Raw genomic sequence first — 19,707 nt, 5'->3', positions numbered from 1 at the left:
GTAAAATCTCCATTCCCTCCCCACTCCAGGGGAAGGTTAATGCAAAATCCCCATTTCCTTTTGATCAGCTGGGACTTGGGAGGCAGAGAATAGATGGGGACGGGGCCAGTCAGAGGTGGTATTTACCAGTTCTCCGAACTACTCAAAATTTCCGCTACTGGTTCTCCAGAACTGGTCAGAACCTGCTGAATAGCACCTCTGATCTGGTTCCCTGATAAGGAAAAACATGCAAGTGTTCCAAATATGTTTTTTCCTGAAACCCCCAAGTTGTAAGAAGATCATAACATCTCTTCTCAATGTTTCTCCACTATCGTGTCCTATCCAGTTGTAATAATGTATTCAAGGACTGACATATTAGCTTGATGGTTAAATTGTCAAGAATTGGTCATAATAATTAATGCATGCTAAAAAGAATTATGGCCATGACATATTTTGGGTCATTCACAAGTACGTGATTTTTCTCTGCATACTTCTGTAGGCCTTGTGCATCTATGGTATGACTCCCGTTTGTTATACTAGTTTTAAAGATTTTGTGTTTGTTGTGCCATGCTCAAATACCATGTTCTACTAATCTCTGCAAAGCTGCCTAGAGATTATGAAGAATCACCTAGCAATTTTCTCCAATAATTGTGCTGTCATCTAAATAGCTCAAGGGGCTTGGACAGCTTTAAAATACTTGGTCTATTGCTTTCTGCAAAAGTATTGATGCGGATGCTAGACTTAAATCAAATATTGCAGATCCATTGCAATTTCTGCATAGATTTCATGAGAAATATATAAAAACTTCATCCATTTCTATCTGTAAAAAAACTGTTTTAGGTCTATTTTGTGAAATATTGTTCCCCAATGTGATTAACAAAAATATCCTCACTTCTTATTGTTCCACTAGTAGTAATGATTTAATGGTAACTTTAAAATATCCACAGATCTGACATATGCTCTTCTTAGCTGTGGAAACCACAGATGTAGAAATATGGGCTCTAATAAACTTTTCAAGGGATTCCCTCAAACTTTCTTCTGATTCACTTAGTTACCATTTTCCTGCATGCTCTTCTGTTTTTTATCTTTGATGTCCTTAAGTGGGCCAATGCTATTTTTGAACACGGTAGTCTTTGTCACAGAAAGTATAGCAGTATATGCAGGCTATCGATAGGGTCTTAAGAATTACAATCTATACAGGTGGGCCAAGGGAAATGAGCAACCATACAAGATCACAGCTCTGGTTGATTAACCTCTAACAATGTAATCCAATACTGAATGCCAGTGCATAACAATTTAGGGACAGTGTAGTCTTTCCCTCTTCTTGCGTGGCCATAATTGTATGTACACATCAAGAGATTAGCCATTTCTGACACAGCTGTCACATTCATAGCCTGTTGACTCGCTGTATAGGGAGTGAATGGTTTAAACTATGCAAATAAATAATATAAGCACAAAAAGCTTAAATGCCAATTGCTAATTTTGCATGAATGTCCCTTGGCATTTAGAGAAATAAAGAAAAATATTTTTTAAAAACTCAAATGCTTGTTACTTTCTGAAATGTCTGTATATACGGCTAGAAACAGTACAACCCCTTTATTTCTAATAAACTGTATGCAAAAAAAGACAGCAACTATTTAAATATCCTGAAAAATAAATTACGTTCATCATTATATATAGGATTCATGAGTCCTTGTTATTTGGCAAACTTGATTTTTCCCCCCCGAAGCCCAAATACAGTTTTATAAGAGTTTTCTTTTCTCTCTTTCATTTTCTTTCTTTTTTAAAAAAAAAATCAAACATTTAAAGTGTTTAGCTGGGACTTCAAGCTCTGCTATAAATTTAAGTCTGACCTATGGCAATGTTCTTTTTAAAAAAAAATAAAATAGTACTGCTTTAATCTAAGAGACACAACCCTCTCAAGCAACCACAGGGTTCCATTCCCAGTATTATCCTTATGTATTTATTCACCATTCGGAGACAGCATGCGTTTATGCTTCTGATGTTTTCCTTTCAAGTCTTGCGTGGAAGTTTCCATTTTTTCAGCTGCTCGAGATAAAACCTCGGCCTCTTCTTCCAGGTAGTTAAGATACGGTGCATAAACCACTGTTTGACTTCTTTGGTGAAGACTACAACAGAAATAATAATAAAAAATGAATAATAGTATTTTAATTACACTGGGTTTAGATGTGCACTGGGAAAGCAAGAAATAGAAGTCTCTTTTATTATCGCCAGTAAAAATGCTTAAACAAACACATTTGTCCAATAGAAAAGGAGGCATTATATGACTTATATTTCTGTGAACTAGATTACTGTTCATCATCATGGCTTTATGTATGCAACTTAAAAACTTAAATTGAATATATTTTCTGCTGGCTTTTAACATTAATGCCAATATTTGATGTTTGGCTTGCTCCTTTGGGTATTAAGGATAGTCTGCAAGAACAAATGGAATGGACCCTTCCCTTCCACTAGTATTTACCTACTGATTATTTACTGAAATTTGATTTTCTTTCTCTTCTGTCTATGAGTTTTGGCATCACTTTCAAAAACTTTTCCAGGATGGAAAAGTTGAGATGATCAAGATTACTACATGTGGAAAAATTGTATGAAGGTAGATTGAAGCATTTGGCATGAAATGTGAGGGAGTTAAAAACGCACAGGCACACATCCATCTGAATCAGAGCCTATATTGTACGAAAAGAAAACTCTTACAACATGTGGCACAAAACTTTTTCTATTTCATTCATAACTTTTAACGTTGATGATTGTAGAATAATTCACAATGCTTACTGACCTTCTGAAATATCATTTGCTTCTTTGGGGCATATAAATTGATTTTTCCACTTCTTTGAGCGCCATATGGCTCTTTTGTATCCTCATCGGGATACAAAGCAACAACAGCAACAACAACAATCAGCTGAGAGGATGAGATATAAAAAGACATTTTCTGCAGAAGCGGTTGCAGAATAATCTTTTTTGGGGGAAGTTTAGTTTTGCTTTTGTCTCATAAGTACATTATTTAGTACTTGTATGAGACGGGGGAAAAAAATCTGAACAATCTTTCACCAAAGTATAAAGGGACAAATTTTGTGTGCAGAATATTTTATCAACTCCAGTCGAAACCACGTTTTCAGTTACTATAAGAACAAACTACTTGATGTATCAAATGGCTAACATCCAGCTGCTCTTCTATTATTATGTTTCTTTATATCAGAGAAAGAACACAATGATTTGATCTAGTTTGGGGGTCTCCATTTTCCTTCAGAAATTTACTTCTATATAAGAATTTTTTTAAAAAATGACAAGGAAGGAGAATTTAAAAGAAAACCTTGTGGATAATATCCATTTAAAAATAAAATATTTGGGACATGGTTGGAAGTATTTTTTAATTCCATCCCCTGATACATGGAAGTTTCAATCCAAATTCGACCACGGGGAAAAAAAAAATAGCAGAATGCTACATTGTTGTATATGGGTAGTTGTCCACTTACAACAGTTCATTTAGTGACCATTCAAAGTTACAACCGCACTGAAAAAAGGAACGTAGGACTGTTTTTCACAGTTACGGCTTTTTACAGCATCCCCACAGCCATGTGATCAAAATTCAGATGCTTGGCAACTGGTTCATATTTATGACCATTGCTCTATCCCAGGTCATGTGATCATCTTGTGCGACCTTCTCACAAACAAAGTCAATGGGAAAGCCAGATTCACTTAACAACCGGATGATTAACTTATCAACTGCAGTGATTCATTTAACAACAGTGGCAAGAAAGGTCATAAAATGAGCAAAAACTCACTTAACAAATGTCTCACTTAACAACAGAAATTTGGAGCTCGATTGTGGTCATTAGTGGAGGACTACCTGTACGGTGTACAGAATACACAATTTCATCTCTTGTGCAAGCAATGGGGTTTAATCAGCATCATTTATTTTGTTGATTAAAATAGGATCGCTCCAGCCATTCTAAAGGAATGAAAATGAACTTTTTCTCACTTTCCTCTACAGCTCCTTGTGCTGTCTAGCAGGGTTTATACAATGTACTTAATCAGGTCTCTTGAAGATCAAGCAATTGCGCTAAATAATTCATTAAATTTATATGGCTGCCCATCTCACTTGCAGATGACCGCATACAGTTAAAACACAAATCATACTCTTCCACCATTAAATACAATTGAAAATTAAAAGCTACAATAAAAATACAATAAAAAGATAGATTTCCTGCTTCCTAGTGAATACATGGCACACCGGTCGGAAATACCGGTTCGTCCAAACCGGTAGCATTTTTTTACTACTGGTTCACCCGAACTGGTAGCATTTCTTACTACCAGTTTGGGCAAACCGATCCAAACTGGTAGCATTTCACCCCTACTGTCCACCCATCTTATTTCGCAGGCCATACACAAAGAGGCAGCAGGCTGGATTTGGTCCAAGTATTCAAAGGCTAATGCTTCTCTATTTTCTCTGGCAGAGTTTTAGAGAATTCAATTATTTCTGTATCAAAGTGAACGCAGAGTCATTTCTGAATTAAGATGAACGTGCCCATTGATATTGGCAGCCTTTGTAATGATTTCAGCAAATAAATGCCATGTGCCATTCACAGACACAGCATTGTGTTTGGGTTTTTAAAATGTAATTAACAAAATAGCTATGCTACAAAGTAAATCCATTTGGCCAACAGGGTCCTCCTTCAAGTTCAAATAAAATGAAATCAATTTTTGTTCACTTGGCTGAAGTACTTTCAAGTCTTAGTTCATAAAAATCAGCAAACGTAACCCTGAGATCCTGTGTATAGAATTATTAAGAGTTTTTCAGGCTGTAACTAAATCAGAAACTGCCTCTTCAATTCAAGAGTCCTTTTTCACTCTCAAGGGTAGCATTGAAACTTACTGGCATTGCACGGCTGCAGTTTTTCAATGAGAAATCTAAACACTTGAGTTTTCACAGTGCTGAGAATGCTGTTGCTTTATGAAGATCTGATTTAAAATAATATATCTCCTTTTTTTGTTTTTTTTCCTCCCCTGTAACAGTTGGCATTCTCATAATACATTCCTGAGGCTTCAAATAAAAAAATTCTCAACCTGGACAATACATATCTTCACTAAAGAACAAGTATCTTCCAAAATCCTTTCAAGTCTTTCCAGATTTTCCCTCATCACCACTTTCAAAAATATTTTCAAGTGATATTTTATGGAAAATATGATTATTTAAAGTAATTATGCTATGGAAAGTAGACATATTTGAAAGGTCACTAAGTTGCACGAAAGCTTGTAGTTACATTTCTAGACAATGATGTATATGCTACCAAAGAAGATACAAATATAAATGTTCGGACTTAGAGTCCATATGATTTTTTAAATTCAGTTTCCATGGAGAAGGATAAAACCAAAAACCACACAATGTTCAGAGTGACCATTTTATCCTCATATTTTTGATAGTTCTTTTGAATAGTTAAAAGCGGTGGTGGGTTGCCCCCAGTTTGGAACCGGTTCTATAGAACCGGTAGTAAAACTGGTGGGAGGCTCCGTCCACCGACCCCGACATCATCAAAATGTGAGCGAAGCGAGCGCATGTGCATGGCCCCATTGTGAACCGGTAGTACAGGTAAGTAGAACCCACCCCTGGTTAAAAGGTATTAGAATGCCACTGAGTTGGGCTGGGCCTCTATGTTGTCTATACAACCTGGACAATACCTATCACAGCACCAATCCATAGCTTAACAGAATACCAGGGACCTTGGAGGTCTTCTAGTCCAATTTCCTGTTCAATTAGGAGACCCCTAGACCATATCAGACAAATGATTGTCCAATCTTTTCCTAAAAATCTCCAGTGATGGCACACCCACAACTTCTGAATGCAAATCATTCCATTGGTTAATTGTTCTGTCAAGGCATTTCTCCTTAGTTCCAGGTAAATTTTCTCCTTGGTTAGTTTCCATCCACTACTTTTTATCCTGTCTTCAGGTGTTTTGGAGAATAGGTTGAACCCTTAGATATTGGAAGACTGTTATCCTGTCACCTCTAGTCGTTCTTTTAATTAAACTAGATATATCCAATTCCTGCAACCATTCTTCACATTTTTTTAGCCTCAAGTGTTCTTATCATCTTTCTTGGTGTTCTCTGCATGCTTTATTAGAGTCTCAATGTCTTTTTATATATCCTGTCCACCCATCTTATCTCTTGACTTTCCTAAATCTAACCAAGCCCAGTTGCTTTCTTCAATCATCTTGTATCACATGGCCAAAGTCACTAGAGTATCCTGTCTTTAATTGTCTAGGACTCATTGACTGGTTCTGTTTGTAGTCTACTCTATTCTTAATAATAGTCCCCAAATCCCTAATTCAAAAGCATCTATCTTCTTTTCTTCTTTTCTTTTATGCATTCAGTTCTTTACCATTGAAAACCCATTGCCTTGTCTAGCATTGTCATAGAAATATTCTAACCTTTTTTTGATTTAGCCGATTCCATCTTCCCATTGCCTATCCCTATCTATTTCTGATCCCCTTTATTGCCTTCACATCTATGTTATCAATAAGATGTTTGCTAAGCATGCTGGTTGACATGACCTTTGAATCCTCTCCCTCCTGACACATCCCCTACCATCTTTCATTTTCCAACTTTTACTCAAAATGATTTTACTTCAGGTAACAAGGTGACATCCCCTTTATACCTCAATTTGTTGGCATATTAATTTCCAATTTTGGTTCTGGTTGCCGTCCCTTCCGGTCCTGTCAAGTTTATAAAATATTTGCTGTGCAAGTTAAACAGGGATGAGAACAAGGGCTGTACTGTATTCTTTCTCTAGTCTTCATACTCTTTTCTCTCGGCTTCTGAAAGTGTTTCTCAAAAGACAAGAGTCCTGGTACACCTGTTACTTGTAATAATATATTTCATGTTCACAGTCCAAAACCATGCTTATAGTCAATAGAGCAAAGATTATTTTTCCTAACTGTCCCAAAGGGAAAAAAATAATAATTGCAGACTACAGATGACCCTGAGGACACAGATTAACCTCCAAGTGCTTCAACAACCCTCTAAAAAGATGCAAATGACCAGCTCTCTGCAAGGAATATAATTCCTTCCATTCCCCACTATCCTGTCAGAGCTGAAGAAGCTTCTTGGATGAGAAGTGAATCGTCTTCAAAGAAAAAAAAAAACCAAGAAAGTCCAGTTGCCTCCTGAAAAAGCACCTTTGGGACAACCTTGACCTGGATGACTGAGAATCTCTACAGAATTATTTTCCTAAATTCTCTTCTTTCCATTTGCTTAGCTATGTGATTTCATCTGCCTTTTTCGAAACTTCCATTTCATTTGGTTAGAATTTTAAACAAATTGTTGCTTAAGTAAGGAATTAGTGCAAAAGCCTGGTAAATCTGCACCTTCTGTTGCCTCTGTCGTTTTTGGTATAGCATCTATCCCCCAATTGCCTGCTGCCTCTGGACCACATAGACTTGTTCCCGTGGACATAGAATCATTTGCAGATTAACTGCTTCTTCTGCAGCTTTAAACAGCTCAGTTGGGTATTTTGATTGCCTCCGGTGCCTTTTTACTTGACAGCCGGATTATTGCTTCTTATATGTAACTTTTTAGTGGAATTGGTTCTTGAATACATTCTCCATATACAGATGTTTCTGTCACTCCAGAATTCGGTTTGTGAAGGGTTTCAATATAACATTTCCATCTTCTTTTAACCTTATTTGCCTCTCTATTTTCTAGTAGACTTTCTCTATGATTATTCTTGAATATATTAGCAATAAATGTTCTTATGAGTTTCTTAAGAATAGCATCATTTTTCTCTTTTTCTATTATTTTCTTCTCTGTGTTAGCATTATTGAAACCGAGATCTTTCTTTGTTGCTTGTTCCTGTTCATTGTCATTATTTGTCTTTCTTGTTTTCCAAAATTTTCATTATTATTATTTTTTTGGTCTTTGCTTCACTGGATAGCATATTCTGAAAGTCACCAGATTCTTTGCTCTTTAACAATTTGAGAATGTTTTTTCCACTTCAGTTTTTATAGAATTTTCTTTCTCTTCACTGGAATCTTTTGGCTTTGTTTCATATAAGTTAAGTGTTCTGCATCAGCTTGGGGTATATCTGAGCAACACAAATTCATAAAACAATTTAATGGCAGAAAAAAGTTAGATTTTTGCAACCCTGACGTGGTATCCCTGACATGGTATCCCATGTGCCTTCTACATGAAATCATAAAAATAAAGATAATGGTTCCCTGTCCAGTCATGTCCAACTCTAGAGCATGGTGCTCATCTCTGTTTCTTGGCTGAGGGAGCCAGCATTGTCCGAAGACAATTTCCATGATCATGTGGTCAGCATGGCTATATGCCGAGGCACATGGAATGCTGTTACCGCCCCACCAAAGTGGTGCCTATTTATCTACTTGCATTTGCATGCTTTAGAACTGCTAGGTGGGCAGGAGCCGGGACGAGTAACGGGAGCTCACCCCATTCTACAGAGCTCAGGTTTTGAACCTGGGCTGTCAGTTTCCATTTGACAAGCTCAGCATCTTTAACCGCTGAGCCATCATGCCCCCCGGTGAAATCGTACCAACATAAAATTGTTTCACACTCAGCTCCTGGAAATCCTATAATTGCTAAACTGCACTTCTTCATCTTCTGTTTCAAATATGTGGTTGATTGATTTCATTGTTAACTACCGCATAATATTCCAATGTAAAATGTGTGTTTTCATTGCTTGAAGCTGGTGTTTATCAAAAATTTGTCTTCACAACACTCTATTAACATACAGTATAACCTGCATCACTGCATTTATTCAATCAAAATATTTTTGCAATTCAGGCTGCTCACTTCTTCAACATCAGCATTTTAACCACATAGCAGTACATGATGTAATTCCCTGATGTTGATTTAACACTTTTTGCAATTTGCCATATTCTTAATTTCTTCTGTTATTATATCTGTAGTAAGTGCACAACATTTACAATGTAGATGTTACTGGATTTCCACTGATTCTAATAATTATGATTTTATCATTTATTGTGCTATACCTGAACACATACTTTACAATGTCCTTTTTGAGTATGATAGCCACTCCATTCCTTTATATGATTACATGGATTGAATGTAATCGTCTGATTGAAGTGACAGATTCTGGCCACTTAACTTCATTTCTTCCTAAAACATTTATTTTAGTATGCTTCACTTTACTTCAAAAATCTCAGGTTTTCATCAGTCTGTGCTTCTCATCTTATGTATTCCAACTGTTTCTTCCTGTGAAGCATACCAGAGAAAGAAGCAGTATTTTTTTAAAAAAGTGCCTTGGATAAATTGAATCTGCTGAATGGTATGTCTCTGAGGAATTCTTCTTTCCATATTGGTATCATCAGTGACCAGAATGTTATCAGTTTATCATGTGATTCCCTCCAGATCATCTCATGAAAAGCAAAAGTTCTACCCCAATAATTAGAGGGACGTTTCTCAACCAAGGTGTTGTATCATCCAGCACCCAAATTGTCAAGTGCGAAAGATCAGGTCCACATGCTTGTTGATCAAGTCCAATTAAACTGATTTATGGCTAAAAAGCCTATGCATAGGAATCTTCTCAACTAATAGTTAGCAACTAATGCTTGGAGTTGGATAAGAGTCAATGGAATTCAAGGGAAGTTGGACTTAGTTTGCTTGTGGCTACATAGAGATTCTAGGCTGATCCCTCTTTTAACTCCGCTCCTAGGTTCTGCAACTTCTTCCTCTACATAAACATAATAGTTCAGCCATAGCAAGGCTATATTTTGGCAACAATCATATGGAGTTTGCCCAGGTATTCTTCTAGCTTTGCTTTTATATTTTCCATTTGCCTTCATCCTTACAGTAGAGTACCCTTACCTTCTTCATTCCCTTTCAACCTCACTGGCAAAAGTGATCCTTCCAGGATCTTCAACTACTGCCAACATCACAATGAGAGTCACTGAAGCTACTGAACCATCCCACCAAGTCAAGTTTGCAATCCCCTAAACTAGGTTGAAGAAGACAGCTTTCTTCTACAGTACAGTTTTTTTTAAAAAAATGGTACCATTCAAATGTTTTGCATTAAAAACAACAACACTGATAGTGTTAATCTATTTGTCTTCAATTACTCTTTCTTTCTTTAGCTGCTCCTCTTTCCCAAGCTCTCACTTCCATATTGTGTTACATTATCACATGCATAAATGCCAATTATTAATTTGTCCATTTTCTATCTTCCTTGTGTTTTCTGTGATCTCCACTAACTCTTTGATCACTTTAATCTTGCAACTCTAATAGTGATGTGCATTGGCATACACAGAAGGAATTCAAATCATTTACTAAAGTGTTTTTTTTAATTATTTAAAGTGGATGTAGATGATATAACCCCAGTGATTCATATGGCTGATCAGCTCCATTTTTTTGATCTCCAGGGATTTCCCAAGTCACACGGTCAAATTTGAGTAACATGAAGATTTAGTTGCATTTTTTTTCTAAACAAACAAGCAAAGAAAAGAGATCCATTAAGCCTCTACAGGTATCACATAAGATTTATCCTCAAAACTCCTTCTCAAATCTCAGAAATATGAAAAAGGGAAAATATTTCATTCCCAGCTCCTTCCAGACACATCACTTAAATTTAACTTAGGGATTGGGGAGATCAGAGGTCAACACAATCTCAAACATTTGGCCCTGCTTTCTTTCCATCCAGCACACTAAAGTAGTGGCCTTATTCTACTAGTGGTAGGACCAACCCTGAAACTATGCAGATATGATGGAATAAATGTCTCCTGCCAGTTCTAAAGTGCTAAGATATATTTACCTGTTTCTTCTTCCTTTTGGTTCCTCTTTTGCTTCTGGTGCTTCTTCCTTCCTAATTCCATTTTGTTTTATTTTTCTTAGCCCTAGAAAAATAAACTTGACTCATCAATTAAGTACCTTTTGTAAAAATAATAGTAAAAGAACTCAATATGCCATCAACATGGTAGAAAGGATGGCATATACTACTATTTCATTATGTGGGGTTTTCAGCAAAAGTTTGCTCCTAAGTACTGTTTCAGGAACTATCCTTTTGTGTTAATCACTAAATTCCAATTTGTTAAAAATTAGATGCACTTCAATGCTTCTGAATAAACCTCCTTTAGATTTGTGCTGTGTACTTTTGCTGATACCTACAAAGAGATCAATCTTTATATCTTGTTCAGTATAGTTGTTACAGAAAAGTGTATCTAATCAGTCACTGTGATTTATGTATCACGTGATAAACTGGAATAGACAGGGCAAAAGAAGAAATCCAGATTTAAAAATACTGTCATTCACACAATCTTAAGCCTTTTGGAATAACTTATTCTAAACATTAAGTGTTGTGGTTAGTCAAAAACCCATGATGGATGCCCTTGAAAGATTGGTTTTATACTATAAGCTTTTTAAAAAATTGAAATAAATGAAACAATAAATAAAACAGTACAGGTGTCCCTTGGTACACATCATTAATTGGTTCCAGGAGTGCATCAAGTGCTAAAAAGGACGTGTCCCAAACAAACCACCTGACTTACCATGTGACCCTTTGTTTCAACTGGGAATAACTTTCTGTCTGTCCCTTTTCTTATGTCAGTGACCTTCCCAGCATGGCCATCTTCCTGTCTGCCCTTTGTGGCCATTTCCCTCATTTTGCAGTGACCTTCCCATTATGGCTGACTTCCTGTCCATTCTCCACTACAGTCCCCTCTTCCTATCGCAGCACATTGAGTATTAAACAAACTCCAAGTACTGGGAAAACATTTTCTCATCAAAATACGTCAAGCACCAAATTCAGAGGTGGGTTTCAACAGGTTCTGACCAGTCCTGAAGAACCAGTAGTGGAAATTTTGAGTAGTTAGGAGAACTGGTAGTAAAAATTCTGACTTGCCCCGCCCCCATCTATTCTCTGTCTCCCAAGTCCTAGCTGATTGGGAGGAAATGGGAATTTTGCAGTAACCTTCCCCTGGAGTGGAGTGGGAATGGAGATTTTACAGTATCTTTCCCCTGCCACGCCCACCAAGCCATGCCCACCAAGCCACACCCACAGAACCGGTAGTAAAAATTTTTGAAATCCACCACTGACCAAATTCAATGGGTTTTGAAACAATCACGTACCGAGGTACCACTGTATGAGATATAGCTATTATGAACAAGATATTGGCATTTTGAAAAAAAGTATGGTTCTAAATTTGGATTTATATATTTTTCCTAAAGTAGGAAATAATTTACTATATAATTAAAAAAAAAAACCTCTCAACAATGTTATTTCTCCTGAAAAGGATCTAAGCACCCTTCACATGATATTCATTTTCTCTGATTTGTGAAATATATTGGAACACTTCATCATCATCATCATCTTCTTCTTTTTACTTACTTAATAAGTCATTTCTGCCGTTCTGAACAAAAGCAACAAAAACAACCATGCTGGGAATTGTTAGTAAAATTATGAAGAAAATGAACACTTTCATCTGAAAAATAATGAAAACATTCCAAGGAACAGATGTTAAAATTACAATTTAGGAAAAGACCCATGTAAATTCTTCGTTAATCGTGTATAATATATGATTCCCTTTCAGTCTCACTAATCAAGCTAAACCTCCTTTTTTAGCTTAAAGTGTTAGTGATGGAGGGAGTTAGGTGCAGAAGAAACTTCAGTAACTAATGATTTTTTAAAAATGCTATGTTTAAAATAAGATGCCTCTTAATTTCATAAAAACATTTTTCAAAAATTGAAATATTACCTAATCAAATTTTATATGCCTTGAAATTACTTAAATCACTGCAAATTAAACTCCGCACAAGATACTGATAGTGGAAACCCTCTACCAAAGTCAGTGAATCTGTTCTAGACTAGAGCAAACTATGAGACTCTGTGATGGTAAGTAAAAAATAATATATATGGCCATGGTGGGATGAAATCTCTATTCATCGCTTTCAGGCCTGTCAGACATTTTATGTTGTTTCTTCTGAGACTTATGGGAGACTGGGATAGCACTATTTCGGCCTTCTTGGACCTCTTCAGCCAGACACACCCATATTTTATGACTCCTCCCTGTAGAGGTCAAATATTTATTTCTTTTAATTCATAGGTATAAATGTGTGATATTTTTGCAATCAGGGTTTTTTCCTATGTTGAAAGATGTTAAATGGCCATAGTGGGATGAAATCTCTATTCATCGCTTTCAGGCCTGTCAGACATTTTATGTTGTTTCTTCTGAGACTTATGGGAGACTGGGATAGCACTATAAACAATAAACTATAAACTATATACAACATAAACTATACACTATACACTATAAACAACATAAAATGTCTGACAGACCTGAAAGCGATGAATAGAGATTTCATCCCACCATGGCCATTTAACATCTTTCAACATAGGAAAAAACCCTGATTGCAAAAATATCACACATTTATACCTATGAATTAAAAGAAATATATATATATATATATATATATATATATATATATATATATATGTGGGTCTTTGGTTATTCGGGTCTTCTCCCACGTAGAATTGGAAGTGTCTTGGTGATGTTTCGACGAAGTCTCATTCGTCATCTTCAGGCTGGTGTTCTCGGCTTCGTGCTTCCAGGAGCAATGTGAGGAAGCACGAAGCCGAGAACACCAGCCTGAAGATGACGAATGAGACTTCGTCGAAACGTCGCCAAGACACTTCCAATTCTACGTGGGAGAAGACCCGAATAACCAAAGACCTACATACAAACACCCGCGAAAACCTGAGAATATATATATATATATATATATATATATATATATATATATATATTTCTTATATTTTATTATAATAATATTTTGTTTTATTTTTTAATAATTTCTTTTATTTACCATCACAGCATCTCATAGTTTATTGCTATACATCAATCACATTTTTAACTACACTTTTCTGAGGTAAAACCAAAGGCTGGTTTGCAAGCGTCGATCATTATTTTCTGAATGTCACATCAAAGCATGACCTAAGCGTGTAAATAAGATCGCCAGAGGTACGGTGACATTGGCAGCATTTCCAAATTATTGACTTCGATGACATTCAGCTACAAATTCTAAGCCGTCAGGAGTAAGCATTCCTTTTATTACTGTAGTCAATGGCTATATAAATATAAAGCTTATATTGCTATTGAATTGTTAATTATAAACCCAGGCACGCCAGGGCATATAATTCCTGCACAAATTAGTGCCAGCAGCAGTTGGACACCTGAGTGGCTAACCATTCCCATTATACTTTGCAAACTAACATAATTACTTTCATTCCCCCCCACCACCAGAAATTAAAAGAGAGTACTTTATGTTCTCACCTTTTTTCTCTCCATGGAGGTGCTCATCTGCAGCCCTGAGGCTTCTGGCTTCAGAAGTTCTTCTGAAACAACCAACTGAAGTGCTTTTCAAGATTCTAGGTTTTAGCAGAAATTTGTTCTCTGCATGAATGCACGTTCGAAAGCCCTGCTGATGACCCAAATTTATTTTGACCTATGCTAAATAAATAAATAACCCAAATGTGCTTCACTGATAAAATGCAGCACTTTCTCAAAACTTTACACCCCATTTCCTGTCCTCATGTCATTCCAACTTGATCTGGTTCAAAAAATTATTGAAATTATGTAAAATGTCAGGTTTGGTTCATTAATGATTCTCCAGCTATCCGATCCACCAATTACCTTTTCTTTCTTTTTTTATTGCATCAGAGTCTCTTTAACATTAAAGGACTCATGGTAATTGTATTATCTTCATTCTATTTTCTACTACTTTTATTTTCTTGGGGTTAAAACATGCATTTGGGAAGATACAAAGAGCACTATAGTAGACATGGCGCAGAATGTTTATTCTGTTTACTAGTATTTTGAACAAATGGGAAATTATCACAAAGAGTTCGCTTTCTCTATAGGAAAAATAGCAGTGCTCCCCACCCTCTCTCTTATATATAATATACATGCTAATATAATCATTTTTATATGTGGCTTAGAAAAGTCCTATCTTTGCATACCTGATATCCAATACTAAGATGTCTCATTTGCGATAGCCTTCAGAGACCATAGTCCACTATATAGAGAGCAACACCTCAGAATATATATTATTGAGTTGTATACCTTAAAAATTCAAAGGACACTTTAAGTGAGGTTTGTACAGATGTGAATTATCCAAGTTATTCAGAGTGAAGAAAGGAACTTCCTAAGACTGGTGTTTATATTCCAAATATGGTCTGCTTTCCCCTATCACTCATGAGCTGTGGTGGCACAGTGGTTAGAGTGCAGTATTGCAGGCTACTTCTGCTGACTGCCGGCTGCCTGCAAATCTCACCAGGCTCAAGGTTGACTCAGTCTTCCATCCTTCCGAGGTGGGTAAAATGAGGACCCAAATTGTTGGGGGCAATATGCTGACTCTAAACCGCTTAAAGAGGGCTCTAAAGTACTGTAAAGCAGTATATACAGTCAGGTCCAGAAATATTGGGACATCGACACAATTCTAACATCTTTGGCTCTATACACCACCATAATGGAGTTGGAATGAAACAAACACAATGTGCGTTAACTGCAGACTGTCAGCTTTAATTTGAGGGTATGTAAATCCAACTCAGGTGAACGGTGTAGGACTTACAGCAGTTTGCATATGTGCCTCCCACTTGTTAAGGGACCAAAAGTAATGGGACAGAATAATAATCATAAATCAAACTTTCCCTTCTTAATACTTGGTTGCAAATCCTTTGCAGTCAATCACAGCCTGAAGTCTGGAATGCATAGACATCACCAGACGCTGGGTTTCATCCCTGGTGATGCTCTGCCAGATCTCTACTGCAACTGTCTTCAGTTCCTGCTTGTTTTGGGGGCATTTTCCCTTCAGTTTTGTCTTCAGCAAGTGAAATGCATGCTCAATGGAATTCAGGTCAGGTGAATTGGCCATTGCATAACATTCCACTTCTGTCCCTTCAAAAACTCTTTGGTTGCTTTTGCAGTATGCTTTGGGTCATTGTCCATCTGCACTGTGAAGCGCCGTCCAATGAGTTCTGCAGCATTTGGCTGAATGTGAGCAGATAATATTGCCCGAAACACTTCAGAATTCATCCTGCTGCTTTTGTCAGCAGTCACATCATCAATAAATACAAGAGAACCGGTTCCATTGGCAGCCACACATGCCCACGCCATGACACTACCACCACCATGCTTCACTGATGAGGTGGTATGCTTAGGATCATGAGCAATTCCTTTCCTTCTCCATACTCTTCTCTTCCCATCACTCTGGTACAAGTTGATCTTGGTCTCATCTGTCCATAGGATCTTGTTCCAGAACTGTGAAGGCTTTGTTAGATGTTGTTTGGCAAACTCTAATCTGGCCTTCCTCTTTTTGAGGCTCACCAATGGTTTACATCTTGTGGTGAACCCTCTGTATTCACTCTGGTGAAGTCTTCTCTTGATTATTGACTTCGACACACATACACCTATCTCCTGGAGAGTGTTCTTGATCTGGCCAACTGTTGTGAAGGGTGTTTTCTTCACCAGAGAAAGAATTCTTCGGTCATCCACCACACTTGTTTTCCGTGGTCTCCCAGGTCTTTTGGTGTTGCTGAGCTCACCGGTGCATTCCTTCTTTTTGAGAATGTTTCAAATAGTTGTTTTGGCCACGCCTAATGTTCTTGCTATCTCTCTGATGGGTTTGTTTTGTTTCTTCAGCCTAATGATGGCTTGCTTCACTGATAGTGACAGCTCTTTGGATCTCATCTTGAGAGTTGACAGCAACAGATTCCAAATGCAAATAGCACACTTGAAATGAACTCTGGGCCTTTTATCTGCACATTGTAATTGGGGTAATGAGGGAATATCACACACCTAGCCATGGAACAGCTGAGAAGCCAATTGTCCCATTACTTTTGGTCCCTTAACAAGTGGGAGGCACATATACAAACTGCTGTAAGTCCTACACCGTTCACCTGAGTTGGATGTACATACCCTCAAATTAAAGCTGACAGTCTGCAGTTAATGCACATTGTGTTTGTTTCATTCCAACTCCATTGTGGTGGTGTATAGAGCCAAAGATGTTAGAATTGTGTCGATGTCCCAATATTTCTGGACCTGACTGTAAGTCTAAGTGCTTATTGCTATTGCTAGTCTACACACATATGTATTAACCATACATTGAATATTTGTTTAGGCATTTAATCTAATATCCACTCAACTGACAGAATTCGACAATATATATTTATTGCTTAAAATGGCATTCAAACAAAAAAATTACTTAAGGGCAAATAAAAACAGGCCATAGTAAATATATTGTGAAAATTAATTCCATTTCATAAACTAAGGCCTTTAAAGTCACACAGTTAATGATGCCTGTCATCCATTGAGGAGATGTTATCAATAATTTCTCATACCTAGAAAAGATCTTGATAACTTTAATATTGGAATTCAAAATCAACAGAAAGAACCCAGGATCTTCTTACCTTTAACATGAGTGGTGTTATAACTTTCTTCGGTTTAATGGGACTTGAATATTTGGGAATCTTCTTTCCAGTATTCAAAGGGCTACAACGGTATTATTTCTCCTACCAGGCCTCTTATGTTTAAACCAGGAATCTAATTTTGTAAATTATCTAATTTAGAAGTGCATCTCTCCCAATAGATTTGCATTAGAAGCAGAGAAGGGTAAGAAAGAAAAATCGACAGACATAATTACTAAACAATCCTGAGCCATGTCTTTTTTTAGCAATAAGATTTCACCAATGAAGGCTGGTTTCTCTTTTTCTGCTAATGACCCAATTTAGTGTGAAACTGTGTTTTTGCTTTTAATAACCAAGTTAGTTTTCTCTGCTTCTTGTGCTTTAATTGACAAACATTGATTCGAAAAGCACAAACCCTTGCCGCTCTTTGTCAATGGAGAGTTGCAGACTGGTGAAAGGTCCTGAAACAGAGATTCACAGAAAGATGACATAGATTTTTTTTCCCCTTTCAAAACTGAAAGCCTACTTATACTTCAGAAGGCAGGTATCAATATGATTTTTGTTCATTCTTCCAACATGATAATAATATTCTTGTTTATACTTTAGAGGTGGAGAATTGAGGCTGGGAAATAAAGTACTTATCTGGGGATTTTAATATTGGAGTCATTCAAGATAAGAGATATTTGATTTTTATGTAGCGTTCTAACCTCTCACCCCAGGGAGGGATAAATTATCAATTCACTCCTTGTAAAATTTGGAAAAGATAAAAAGTAAGAAAAAATGGGAGGGTTATTACAGACAAAACTTCTGTCCCCTATTTTTGGTGAAATCTAGTTCTTTGTCATCAGAGCTGTTATGGTCAATTGAATTCAGAGGGGACAATTCCCCTTTCCTTTGCTGAGGTTTGCAGTCCCTGGAATGCCTAATTGAAGATCTGCCTGAAAGGTTTTAGGGCATCCATCCCTGTTGTTGAAAGAATGACATGAAGGTTCTTCTGCTTGTCAGTTTACAGGGTTTCAAAAATGTGAAAAGACATGGGAAAAACCAATTCAAATGAATATTAAGCATATCGCTCATCAGATGACAAGCCCTTGGGTGGAAGGCTAGTCATCATAATCATTGATTGCTTCTGGCCATTGTTTTAGAACAGTCATCCAACCTCATTCCATCCAGCAGCCTCATTATTCATTAGCAGACTTTCTCTGTTGAGAATATGGTAGGGAGATTTAAATAATAGAATAACAGAATAACAGAGTTGGAAGGTATTCTAATCCAAGCCCCTGCTTAAAATAAGGAGACCTTATGCCATTTCAGACAAATGATTGCCCAATCTCTTCTTAAAAACCTTCAGTGTTGGAGCACCCTCCCCCCACCCAACTTCTGGAGGCAAATTGTTCCTCTCATTAATTGTTCTAATTTTCAGGATTTTTTTCCTGAGTTCTAAGTTTGTTTTCTCTTTGATTAGTTTCCATCCAATGCTTCTTATCCTGCCTTCAGGAATTTTGCAAAATAGGTGGACCCCTCCTTCTTTGTTGCAGCCCCTTAGATATTGGAACACTGCTATCATATCATCCCTAGTCCTTCTTTTCTTTAAATTAGATATACCCAGTGGTGGGCTGCTGCTGGTTCAGAACGGTTCGGGTGAACTGGCACTTCCGATGATCAGCTGGCTCCGCCCACCCACCCTTGCCCTATCCTGTCCTATATTTCCTTCTTTCTGGCTTATCTGAGTCACGCGGCACAGCTGATTTCCGCACTTCCACTGTTCTACTTACCGGGGCTGCCTTAGAAGTTAAGCAGCTGAGTTTCAAATTGCTATATTCTGAACACTGCGCACAAGTACATTAGGTGCCCATGAGCTTTGCACATGCTCCCAGAACTGGTTATTAAACTGGTTGCAATCCACCACTGGATATACCCAATTCCTGCAACCTGTTCTTCATATGTTATCTTGAAAATCTAAAGTAGGTGATATTTGGATGGTGTGAGACGGCTGCCATACCCAAAGATGAAACAGGCCCATAAGCAGTGTGGATACTTGATCGTTTTCTTGCAGACATTTCATTACTCAAACTAGGTAACATAATTAATGCTAGTGGATAAAACCAGGAATCTTGTCTAAAAGATCCTTTCAGGAAATAAATATGAAGGAACTAAATTGTCAGGGAAACAAAGAAGAAATGTCAAGTGAACCAAACAAAAGAAATTGAGGAATGGAAAGCACACACATACACCATCCCATCAACAACTACCAGGCTTCTAAAGCAACAAGGCAAGAGTAG

General features: G+C 37.1%; 1 protein-coding gene across 1 annotated transcript in view; it reads right to left on the bottom strand.

The window, feature by feature from the left end:
* TPO (thyroid peroxidase) overlaps window positions 1–19,707 on the bottom strand; it is a 72,098-nt gene that overhangs the window by 40,678 nt on the left and 11,713 nt on the right. The window contains exon 2 of the mRNA XM_070932504.1: window positions 1,951–2,108. Coding sequence (XP_070788605.1) covers window positions 1,951–2,108 — 158 coding nt within the window. The remainder of the gene's footprint in view (window positions 1–1,950; window positions 2,109–19,707) is intronic.

Source organism: Pituophis catenifer, unplaced genomic scaffold, assembly GCF_029215685.1.
Source record: "Pituophis catenifer annectens isolate HBS135680 unplaced genomic scaffold, rPitCat1.0.hap2 SCAF_1, whole genome shotgun sequence".
Taxonomy (NCBI): Eukaryota; Metazoa; Chordata; class Lepidosauria; order Squamata; family Colubridae; genus Pituophis; species Pituophis catenifer.
The sequence above is the reverse complement of the archived record's forward strand: the minus strand, read 5'-3'. Positions and strand labels throughout refer to the sequence as shown.